At 41.5% G+C, this 12,501-nt stretch overlaps 1 protein-coding gene across 7 annotated transcripts in view; it reads right to left on the bottom strand.

Annotated features, from left to right (window-relative positions):
* The window catches only part of LOC146491042 (cyclin-dependent kinase-like 5), a 51,650-nt gene that overhangs the window by 14,099 nt on the left and 25,050 nt on the right, over nucleotides 1–12,501 (bottom strand). For all 7 annotated transcript variants that reach the window (XM_085151710.1, XM_085151712.1, XM_085151711.1 and 4 more), the window contains 6 exons: nucleotides 8,430–8,475; nucleotides 8,119–8,255; nucleotides 6,982–7,102; nucleotides 5,028–5,087; nucleotides 1,260–1,350; nucleotides 947–1,136 (listed from right to left, as the gene is read on the bottom strand). In XM_085151710.1, the coding sequence (XP_085007836.1) occupies nucleotides 947–1,136; nucleotides 1,260–1,350; nucleotides 5,028–5,087; nucleotides 6,982–7,102; nucleotides 8,119–8,255; nucleotides 8,430–8,475 (645 nt within the window). The remainder of the gene's footprint in view (nucleotides 1–946; nucleotides 1,137–1,259; nucleotides 1,351–5,027; nucleotides 5,088–6,981; nucleotides 7,103–8,118; nucleotides 8,256–8,429; nucleotides 8,476–12,501) is intronic.

Genomic DNA, 12,501 nt, shown 5'->3' with positions numbered 1-12,501 from the left:
AATTTGCTGTTTGCAGGGGGGGAAAAAAAGAGTCCAGAAGCTGTTCTTTTTACATCACACATTTCCGAGTGTTACAGAAAAGCACATCGTAGGTGGGAAACGTGATGAAACAACCATCAAGCGTCCTCTGTTCACTCAAAAGTGTTGTGTGGTTTCTTGCTGGTCTGATTTATTTTAATAAAAACAGCATGCGTGTTTCCATCAAACACTATTTCTCCCCTCTCGTGGTGTTAATAGGATGATCTGACTGTGAGTGATAATGTGCAGGGATCAGCGAAGTTTGCAGGATCTCATTTAAACGACAACAAGCACATAAATGTGGAGGTAGAGCTTGGTTTTTTTCCCCTTGAGCGAGTACTAACAATAGCAGGCGCTATTTTTTTTTTAAGAAACAGACACGGCCAACGTGTGCCTGTCTTTACTGGAGCAAGGATTTTACTGAGGAACAACAACTTGGGTATTTAAGAGGTAGATAGAAGCTGAAAATTCAAGGTGTAGACCGTAAAGCGTTTCGCTTATTATGCAGCTTAATCAAGAAGTGGTCTTATCACTGGGTATTCACTGCCAGGCATTCACAGAGGGGGAGTTTGCTAACTAATAATTAAATCCTGGGTTGTGGGCAGTGAGGCGAAGGGAAGGACGACCCAGGTCTGCTGCACCACCAGCCTGCCACAGAAGACTTATCACAGCCTTCCTTCACAGTGCATACAGGATACATGATACACGATGAGTCATTGTGATCCAGTCAGTCACGGCACAGCAAACTCAGCCAGAAAAAAAAGAAGAAGAAGGAGAAGAGAGTGTACAGAGAAAATAAATAAGGGAAGAAGAAACAGAGGAGGAGGAGGCCTTAAGAGACAGCAAAGAGAGAGAGGAAAGAAAAGCAGTGATAAGAGCAGCATGGAGGGATGGGTCAGCAGAGTATGGGGGGGGGGCCTGAAGTTACCCTTAGCCCGTGGAAGCGAGGGTTGTTATAGAAGAGCTTCATCTGCTCTGGTGGCAGAGGTCCCAGCACTTTCTGGATGGTAAAGAGCTGGTCGATCTCACTCTCTCCCGGGAACAGCGGCTGCCCGTCACTCAGCTCTCCTAAGATGCACCCCACTGACCACATGTCCACCGCCTTCCCGTAAGGAGCCCTGAGACCGCAGATTTAAGAGGGTGGTGAGAGGCCACGCATAATAAGAGCTAATAAGAATTTATGTCAGTGTGGTGACTGGACAGAGCTTAAAAGGAAAACGTAAAAAAAATAGCAGGCGTACCCGAGCAGGAGCTCCGGAGACCGGTACCATCTAGTGGCCACATACTCGGTGTAATTGGCGTCAGTCCCCTCAGAGAGATTACGTGCAAAGCCTGGCAAGAGAAGACAGAGAAAGCAATAGGATATGATGAGGAGCTTTTAGTTATGCTCCACATGCTGAGAAACCTAAAAATGAATTTCAGCTGACTGCCTCTCTGTGGACGCTCATTATGCTTTAAAGCTTTGACTTACAAAGTAGTTTGTAAAGTTAGGTCAGAGACGACGCCAGATGTGATCTTTTTTTCCTGAACACTTTGACAGCAGCAGATCCTGCCTTTTGAATTCTTCAGCTGATTAATGTGAGATGCTTTTTTGGCTGCACAAGCATCGAAGCACACCTTTAGAGCCTTTAGCTCTCTTACATACAGTGGGGCAAAAAAGTATTTAGTCAGCCACCGATTGTGCAAGTTCCCCCACTTAAAATGATGACAGAGGTCAGTAATTTGCACCAGAGGTACACTTCAACTGTGAGAGACAGAATGTGAAAAAAAAATCCATGAATTCACATGGTAGGATTTGTAAAGAATTTATTCGTAAATCAGGGTGGAAAATAAGTATTTGGTCAATAACAAAAATACAACTCAATACTTTGTAACATAACCTTTGTTGGCAATAACAGAGGTCAAACTATACTTTACTATAGGTCTTTACCAGGTTTGCACACACAGTAGCTGGTATTTTGGCCCATTCCTCCATGCAGATCTTCTCAAGAGCAGTGATGTTTTGGGGCTGTCGCTGAGCAACACGGACTTTCAACTCCCGCCACAGATTTTCTATGGGGTTGAGGTCTGGAGACTGGCTAGGCCACTCCAGGACTTTCAAATGCTTCTTACGGAGCCACTCCTTTGTTGCCCGGGCGGTGTGTTTTGGATCATTGTCATGTTGGAAGACCCAGCCTCGTTTCATCTTCAAAGTTCTCACTGATGGAAGGAGGTTTTGGCTCAAAATCTCACGATACTTGGCCCCATTCATTCTGTCCTTAACACGGATCAGTCGTCCTGTCCCCTTGGCAGAAAAACAGCCCCATAGCATGATTTCCACCCCCATGCTTCACAGTAGGTATGGTGTTCTTGGGATGCAACTCAGTATTCTTCTTCCTCCAAACACGACGAGTTGAGTTTATACCAAAAAGTTCTACTTTGGTTTCATCTGACCACATGACATTCTCCCAATCCTCTGCTGTATGGTGGGGTGGCTGTAGCTCAGGTGGCAGAGCGGATCAGCCACTAACCAGAAGGTCGGTGATTCGATCCCCGGCTGCACCAGTCTGCATGCCAAATATCCTTGGGCAAGATACTAACCCCATGTTGCTCTCCGATGCATCCATCGGAGTGTGAATGTGTACGAATGTTAGATACTCGGCACTTAAACTTAGAAGTGCTTGTGTGAATGGGTGTGATTGGGTGAATGAATAAGCTGTATAAAGCGCTTTGAGTGCTCGGACAGAGTAGAAAAGCGCTATATAAGAACCAGTCCATTTACCATTTACCATTTATCATCCATGTGCTCTCTGGCAAACTTCAGACGGGCCTGGACATGCACTGGCTTCAGCAGCGGAACACGTCTGGCACTGCGGGATTTGATTCCCTGCCGTTGTAGTGTGTTACTGATGGTGACCTTTGTTACTTTGGTCCCAGCTCTCTGCAGGTCATTCACCAGGTCCCCCCGTGTGGTTCTGGGATCTTTGCTCACCGTTCTCATGATCATTTTGACCCCACGGGATGAGATCTTGCGTGGAGCCCCAGATCGAGGGAGATTATCAGTGGTCTTGTATGTCTTCCATTTTCTGATGATTGCTCCCACAGTTGATTTTTTCACACCAAGCTGCTTGCCTATTGTAGATTCACTCTTCCCAGTCTGGTGCAGGTCTACAATTCTTTTCCTGGTGTCCTTCGAAAGCTCTTTGGTCTTGGCCATGGCGGAGTTTGGAGTCTGACTGGTTGAGGCTGTGGACAGGTGTCTTTTATACAGATGATGAGGTCAAACAGGTGCCATTCATACAGGTAACGAGTGGGGGACAGAAAAGCTTCTTACAGAAGACGTTACAGGTCTGTGAGAGCCAGGGATTTTCCTTGTTTGAGGTGACAAAATACTTATTTTCCACCCTGATTTACGAATAAATTCTTTACAAATCCTACCATGTGAATTCATGGATTTTTTTTTCACATTCTGTCTCTCACAGTTGAAGTGTACCTCTGGTGCAAATTACTGACCTCTGTCATCATTTTAAGTGGGGGAACTTGCACAATCGGTGGCTGACTAAATACTTTTTTGCCCCACTGTACATATAGACACGTTCCAGTTTAATATTCATGTTGGTATGTTTTATTGCCAATTACTCACATAACCAACAGATATAGGGTGAGTGCATCTTCAACATTTTTTGCAGCTTGTCTGCACTTTGGCACTCGTGCATTTAGCTTATTCAATTATTTTACCTGTTTTAGTTTGTTTTCCTATCAATTTCAAGAACAGTGCTCAACATGCTGGGAAATAAGATTATTTTCAATCAATCTGAGGGTTTTTTAATAATATGACTGTTACTGTATATTAAAATAGCTGCCTTCTAGGATTTCTAATTATGATCAAATAATATTAAAAAGTATCCTAATTGAAAGAAACTTCTTCATTCCACATTATATATGGTGTAATGGAAATTTATTAGACCCCCACCAAATGTGAGGTTTATACCACAGCTGTCCTAAATTAACAGCATTAGTAATTACCAAAATGGTTTTTGTGCTGGTATCACTAGTATGCACAAGCTTTTTAATCAAAATGATTCTCTTACTGCTCAAATGTAATTATTGTTGTCGTCCATGCATTTTCTAATTCAATGTTTTTCAAAAAGAAGAAAAAATAGTAAAGAACATTTTTAATTTATTGATTAAGATGCCAAATTATAGTTATTTACTTCCTGGAGACAAAAACTAATTTAAGCGGTTGAGTCTTATGCTTGATTAATTCCAGTGAAATTTTAATTAAAATTAGGTCCAGTGTGCTCATTCAGATTAGAGTATAGAAACATGAAGTTGGTAATTTTTACCGTTTATTTTTCATGACAGCTGGCAGATAGATAGATAGATAGATAGATAGATAGATAGATAGATAGATAGATAGATAGATAGATAGATAGATAGATAGATAGATAGATAGATACATGATATTAGGTTAAACAAGTTTAAACAAGGAGAAAAATTTCCCTCACAAATGGGCATTTACTACATTAACCCAGCCATTCATTTCCAGTTTCTCAGAGTTCCAACTCCCCGATCAAAACAACACACAGTGAAAGTGACTGCACGCGGCAAGACGTAAACCTTCACAGCGGAGTCTGTTTGGCCCGTGTCTCTTCTCTCAATGCCTTTGGCTGACACAGAGCAAACAGCAGGTCTTCAGTCTCTCACACCAGATTGCCTGTGTGATTCTGGCCACGCCATGTTTTACGTTTCCCCCTGCTTCTGTTGTGGTGCCGCCAGACTGAGCTGAAGCATGATTATGCTCTTGTTGCCCAACACATTTCATTAATTGAGATGAAAGAAGAATGACCAGCCGCAGAGAGGGGAGGCGGACACACCGCTTTAGATAACCGGATGAAGCCTGCCTGCTGCACTCCTGAAGCACTGGTTTCAGCCAAATATAGTATCTGCTGAAAACACTCCTTTTACATCACAGCTCTGACTGTTTGAGCACCTTTCTTACAGCGCGAGGATCGAATAGAGGGGCTCACCGAAGTCACATAACTTGAGGACGTCATCGGAGCTGATGAGAAGGTTTTCTGGCTTTATGTCTGAGGAGGAAGAACACAGATGGAGAGTAAGCTGGAGAGGGGCATCATTATCATCATCGCTATTACATCACTTCCATCAGTTTCTGCCACCACACATTCATCTGCTTCATTGAGAGAGCGATTTGAATGATTACCTTTCAGAGAAATGGAATTTCATCAGCAAAAATGCACAGATTGGGGGAAAAAAAAACTATAACCCATACACTGAATCCCTCGATAACATTGTCATATGGGTGCCTGGATATACTACAGGCCATTTGGATGCCTGCTCTGTTGCTCTCAGTGTGCCAAAAGCTCACATGGGCCATCTGGTTTCCTGCTCTGCTGCCACTGATTCACCAAAAGCTCTTCTAGTGAACAATACATCGCTTAGTTATAATGCTGATAGATATAATGCTAAAGATGCTATGATATCATGGGGATTGACCAGGATTGATAGGTATGGAATGAGTATATTAGAGGCACAGCTCAGGCTGAGCGGGTTTGAGACAAAGTTATAGTTTGAGATGTTTGAACATGTGCAGAGGAGGGACAGAGGATGCAATGGGCCAAGGATGTTGAATATGGAGCTGCCAGACAGGAGGAAAAGAGGAAACTCAGAGGAAGTTCACCTGTCTCACACAGTGACACGAACCATGAAACTGGACCCAAAAATATTTAGACGTTACAGAGACTACGATGTATCCCATAATATTGATGCTCAAAGTTTTAACAATTCTCAAATGTATTTTATATCAGTCTTCTGTATTTAAAAACACAGGAGGACTGAACAAATTAAAAAACACCAAATTGTGATGCAGCTTTATTCACTTGGAAAATATTCATAGTAAGAAGGTAAAATTTTACATGATGCATCAAAGCTCTTTTTGGCGGCTCTCTTCTTAATGAGTAAGGTGACCATATCACAACAAACTGAACGTGGGACAAAGTGAGACGTGTTAATAATGCTGAGAGGTAGTCAAATATATTACATTTAAATGCAACATTTCCAAGTCTCTTGCTAATAAAAGATCTTTAGCCGTCTTTAGGTTTCAGTAAACATGCATCCATACACTCATACATGGTTTTTCCACCATATCTGACAATTTTAGCCATTTTTAGCCAATTATATTGTAAGCCAGAAATATTGTATCACTTCACACCACATTTTCTCCTGCACGAAACAGAAAAATCTAGCACAGAGGATAAAAACTCTATTTCCCTGTACATACCACTACATCATTTTCTTTGTGGTAAACCTGAAAAAAAAGGCTTAACCCTCTCAGGCTCAAATTAAACTTTTTGTTGCTAATGCACAACCAAGTCCTGCAGTGGTACTTCTGAGTAAAAAAAAACCTCATAAAATATGTATGTGGGGTAATCAGGTTGTTAGTTTTTAACTGTTGCAAATCGGCAACGCCTGCCTCGAGAGGGTTAAAAAGCCCACTTTATACGTGAAAGCTGAACTTTAGAAATGTGCATGTCCAGCAGAAACAGTCAAAATTTGGGATACTGTCTCAAGATGTGGGATAGGAGGAAAAGTAATAAAAGTGCTGTGCAGTCTCACATAAAGAGCACTATCAGCGTACCCTATTCATAAGGGTTTGCCACAGATTTTTACACCAGATGCTTTTCCTGATGCAACCCCAAAGGTATTTGTGTCTTCTCATGGGCTCAAACCAGGGACCTTTTGCTTGTTAGACACACATGTAAATCACTACACTATGGAAATCAGGTGATTCTGAAGGGCTCGTGTGGGAAATTTTCTCCAGTTTGGTGGATTTTATATGGAATGACCATGTTTTTTCTCCAGTGTAAGCAAAATAATGCTGCATTTGTCTTCCTGCTCTGGGGGCCTCTCCTCTATCGCACTAACACTCTGTACGCTATGTTCAGGTTAAGAAAAACGCCTTACCTCGGTGAACAATGTCATGCTTATGGCACCAGTGAATTGCTTTGATTAGCTGGAAGATGTAGCTGCGCGCTTTTTCACTCGGCACACCGTTTGGTAACTCCTCGAGCAGTTCGAGCATATTCTAAAAGAGAGAGGGAAAAAAGACACAGTTGAAGAAATCAAAGCTGAGCTCTTTATTATCATGAGGGATTTGGGGTTTAGCGAAGGAATTCTAGGTTTAACCCTGAGTTTTCAGCGTCGGGTGGACCCGTCCAGACCTGACCACCTCTGGAGCAGGTTGTACTTGTGGTAAGAGATCGACATGCTTTTTAAAGTGTGACAAAAGTCTGTTTTTTTTCTGTTGGAGAAAAATGGTTCATATTTGAGAAACAATACCTATTTTTTAATTATCTATTTTGTGAATAGAAGGTTCGTTAAGTGAGAACAATGCGTTGACTGCTTCGGGCTGCCATATCTGAAGCTATAATGCGTTTAATAGCTCTGGTCTAAAGTCTTTTATTTTGAAGACGAGGTCCTTTTTTCTGCTTTTTACCTGATTTTGTATTTTTTTTATACAATTTTAAACAATTATAATGTTGAATAGAACTTAATTTAGTGATAAGCTAAGCCTCATATTTGCTGGCCAACTTGAAATTTGGATTTTGAGCAACTTACAGGTTTGAATGATGTTTCTTCTGGTTGTTCTTTACTTGTACCTTTACTAGTCCTACACAATCAGACCGGGTGTTTTAATACCACAGTGCTCTACAGCCTTTCCCTATCACACAAACTCGCCCGCTGCTGCTTTGGCTGCTGCAGCTCTGTTGCTTTCATCCTCTATTATGTGTTTAACCTCTTTGTATTTTTTCAAATATTATAGTTTGCTGTTATTTTGGAAAATATCCTGCTCTGTTGCCACTATACCTCCCTTTGTTTGTCATTGGTCATATGCTGCCATTGTTATCTCTTTCACAGCGAGGTTGAGAAAACCCTGGATTGAATTATTGAGCTAATAACCACCTTCATTCATCGTTCTGTTGATGTTACGGTAAGTGAAGCCAGAAGAAGACAAGAGTGTGCTGAACTTGTTCTGCTACAGGCGACGGGTGAGAATAACACCAGAGTCAGCGCAGGTATCGGCCTGTGGAGGAAACCTACCTTCTCCACATATTCGAAAACAAGGTACAGCTTCCCTCTTCGGCGGAAGGCTTCTTTCAGCTCAACAATATTCTCCTGCTTGAGGGTGCGGAGCATTTTGAGCTCCCGCAGGGTCGTTTCTTTGACCTCTTCATTTTCTGCGTGGAGGTGAGACAGACAGGAAATGAGGATCACACTGAGCTGCCATGTTGTGATAGATATGGGATGCAGCAGGCCAGTAGAAATAAAGGAAGGGGACAGCCTGCATTACAATAGAAATCATAAGTGCTCTCTGATGAGGCCTGCCCATCGGGAGAGAAGAGCCCTCTTACCTTCGCTGTCCTTGAATTTCTTAATGGCCACAATTTCATTGGTGTCCTGCAGCAAAAACACAGAAATCAATCCTGTCATTACATCACGACAGTGGAAAAACACAACAGTGAGGCTGACTGAAATCATGAATATTAGTGTTACTGCTGCTGCCTTTACTACTGTGTTCAGCAGTGAGAATAACACATTTTTGCATTCAGCTGTGGGGACTGTGGCTGAAAGTATATAAATTATTTAATCAGCAACACAAACAGATGTTCAAGTCCAAATCTACAAAAAGCATGCCTAATTAAATATCAGTAGCATTCACGTTAGCATGCAGGATGGGGATATTGCTTTGAACCTGAAACTGTGTGTTTCAAGCAGCAACTTTGAAGCTGGAAAAAAGTGAGAACGGACATCTGAACGTTTGCAAGGAAAGCCGCAAAATCAACATGACTTTTTACACATCCAAGGATGGAGCAGTCAAGACCAGCTTTGTTATTTCCCACAAAAATTATAAACCAAAGTAAGTGAGCCAATCTCTGCTGGGGAGTTTATTAGAGTGTTTGGTCAACTTTCCTGAGCTGATATGCCCTGAGAAAAAAAGAAGTGTTTGACAATGAGCCGATGGCTACTCGGCTCTGGATGAGAGTCATGATATCTGCCCAGTTACTCATCTTTGTAAGCGGGATGAAGACAGAGTTGGAGATTTTGGAGGAGCTGGCAGCAATGCACTCAGTGAAAGGGACTACGACAGGGAATGATTTGTTCATGGAGGTAAGTGCTTGCTTGGAAAGGCTTGAGCTGAAATGGGAAAAACTGGACTTTGTCCAAATCTGACACAGAAAAATGGTGGACTTTTGAAAAAGATACAAGATCAAGTGACTAAAAAGAACCCAGAAGTGAAATAGGCATTTATATTCTTATACACCGGGAGCTGTTTTGTATGCCAGTGCTAAAGATTAGAAGATGTTCTCATTGGATCTACCATCATATGTGAATCAACATTCTCAGTGATGAAGTTTAACAAATCCAGATACCCTGTCCTGTCTGACATTGACTCTGACTTTAAGCTAGGTATCTCTCACTTCATAAAACTGAACTGTTGTGGACCAGGACTCCACAACAGTCCATTCCTCATGTGCCCCCGTGGGAAAATTAATTGCCCAAGTCTGCCATAGACCCTCATATTAAAATACACACCTCAACCAATTAAATGAACATTTGTATAGCTTGATAGAGGTCAGTTTCTTTCTTTGTGATAACCTTTGCCTTCAACGTTCTTTAATGCATATGTTGCATGCAAGCTTTAAGACACCCTCAACTTTCTCAGACAGAAACAGGAACTTATAATCAACATCTTCAGAGATTTATACTGCTATCAGATCATGATGCCAGTATAAAGGTATAAAGAGCTTGTCAATCATTAATGGAAATTTGCTCCATTATCACCGACAATTTCTTAAATGCTCCCATTTGCCTTAAGTTTTATCTTCATTTTGGTCTTTAATATCAGAATTTATAACAAAAACATAAAAAAATAATAATAATGTGTGAAGCATTTTTCAAAAACTGTGTCCAAACCCATCAATTATCTTCATTACTCTAACAGTCCTGGTATAATCACAAAGATCTCCTTCACTGGTGCATGCGGTTTCCTGCATATGGGACATAAAAAAGGTCCTACCCCTTCACAAAGTGAGGTTAGTACACCTGCATCAGCGCAGACTCAAGGTAGAAGGGCTCTGTAACCTACTTTAAAGGGGAAGATTTGTTGGTTTGGAGCAGCACTTAGTGTAGCGGGGTGAGAGTGTGCAGGGAGATGTTGTAGAGGCCAGAATGGAAAATGGGCCATTCGGTCTATGATAGTCTGCACTGTGCTAACTGAGCTTGTTAGCACCCAAAAACAGAAAAACTAGTTGCAAAAAGGCTCACATGGGGCTCAGGACATCCAGAAAGGGTCACGATGTGGATCTGAGAGGTTACAATGTTATTTAATCTGATTATATGTATCTAATCTCAAATTACACCAAGTTTACTAGTTGAAATGTAAGCAAATGAAATCAATAAACAGGATTCATATACAAGAGTGCTCCCTTGAGTGATTAATAAGCGAGACATTTGTCTATTTTGAGATGACCATATCCTCGTGACAACCAGCCTATTCATTTATGTCCTCTTAATGGACATTTGTTTTTGGTCTGTATCTTTTGACTTATTTGAGCTACCCTATTAACCACCGTTGAGGTCAAAAGAAGACATCCTGGCCAAGGACATCTCATGTGTTTGGGTGGCCTCTTTTAGCTGCAAATAGGCAAGACATCACAAAAAATGTAACTGAAAAATACTTGTTTCCTCGGTTCTCAGGAGGATATTGGGCATATCAACTTTCTGTGATGTCAGAAAAAGCATTTAGAGCTGCGCAAAATCTGAGCTTTTAGATCACAGTGATTACTTGTACAGACACTGACCAAATTATTCAAACTCTGGCCATGCTTTATATGAACAGTCTCCATTTTAACAGCATATATATGACAGAAAATAAAGAAAAGCAGAGAAGGTCCATAGAAAAATTGTAAATGAATCATTATCTGCAGCTCTAGTGCGATGGGCAAATCAGACGCTTGATGACTAGGCTTTGCTTTGTAATAAGGGGTCATACCATAGAAAAAACTGGGAGAATGAGTCACTGTTGAAGTGCAGCACTAACAGAACCAGTGCACCTGCAAAACTTTAAAGCTCAATAATTCTAAAAAGCATCTGTGTTATTTGTTAAAAGGTACAAGGTGCAAAATGATCAACAATAAGTGGAGCAGAAGAAGAAATTCGAAACTCATCAACGGCAAGATACTTCCTGTCATCCCTTCAGGAAGTTCTCTGCGAGAGAGACACCCCGCCACTAGCCCCGTTTTTTGACATGTCCTAGTTAGGCCTGGTATTTCTGCCTATGGCTCAGAGCTGTGCTCCAGTTCCCCCCCACCCACCCCTCCTTCAGAAAGCCAAAGGCAGCGTCGCACCACTACAGCATGGATCAGAGCGAACAGCCAGCACTCCTGCCAGCATCGAGAAATGCAAGATGACTCACAGCGGGGTCAGAGCAAGACAGCCTGAGTGAAGGAAGACGGCGAGCAGCAGAGACCAAACAACCTTTCTCATGTGTGAACCTTGATCACTAATGGAGGAAATTAGACCTGATCAGAAGCTACACATTCAGTTCAAAACATCAGGACGCAGAAAATCAGAAGCTTAAACTGCATGCAGGGATGGACAGATGGTGAGAGTCTGGACCGATGCCACTGTTTAAAACAATCTGCTGATTCTAATGTGGGACATTTTTGGGGTTTGTTTTCCTTTAGATTTTGATTGTTGTATATTTCCCCTTTCATGACAGCGAAACGAAAAAGATAACGTTTAATCTTCTTCATCACTCAACTCTCATATAAATAAGGAACCTGGATTGAAGATAAAGTGAGCGATTACTTTAAAGGATACAGCAGATACACATCGTCAAAGTCTCACCAGCTTGCAGTTATTTTTAACCAGCACAAAAAAACTACATACATAAACCAGCAAATAACTCCAATAAGATGGTCATCACATGAATCATAAAAAGTACATCCCCTAACTTTGAAATCATAAATATCAAAAAGTAGAAAAAAAAACTCTCTGAAGCTGCAAGTTTAAAGATCAGCTATCAAAGATGTGGACCAAGGCCAGAACCTGCCCACCAAATGGTCTAATTTGGTTTATTGGATGCCTTTGCAAAATACACTGCTACCCTTTTTTTCTGGTGATGTTGCCATTCCACACAGGAAGTGTGAAAAATCGATGGAAAATTACAAGTATTTCTAGAGCTAAAGAGACTTTTTGGATCGCGAAAAAATTGTGAAGGTTTCTGGCCTTGCCTCTGTGATCAGTACATCAAAAAGCAAGGTATGCAGTGACAACAAGCTCACTGAATGTGGAAAACTAAGACCACATCTACATGCCCAAGTGCACTGAGTTGCTTTCATGTGTATGGTTGATGAGATATTTGGATTAGTAAGAAGTTGAGCAAGTGGCCTGTGAGTGTATAAGTCAGAAAATAAGGGG

This window comes from Neolamprologus multifasciatus, chromosome 23, assembly GCF_963576455.1.
Source record: "Neolamprologus multifasciatus chromosome 23, fNeoMul1.2, whole genome shotgun sequence".
Classification (NCBI taxonomy): Eukaryota; Metazoa; Chordata; class Actinopteri; order Cichliformes; family Cichlidae; genus Neolamprologus; species Neolamprologus multifasciatus.
Note: the sequence above shows the minus strand (reverse complement) of the source record. Positions and strands in the feature narration are given on the sequence as shown.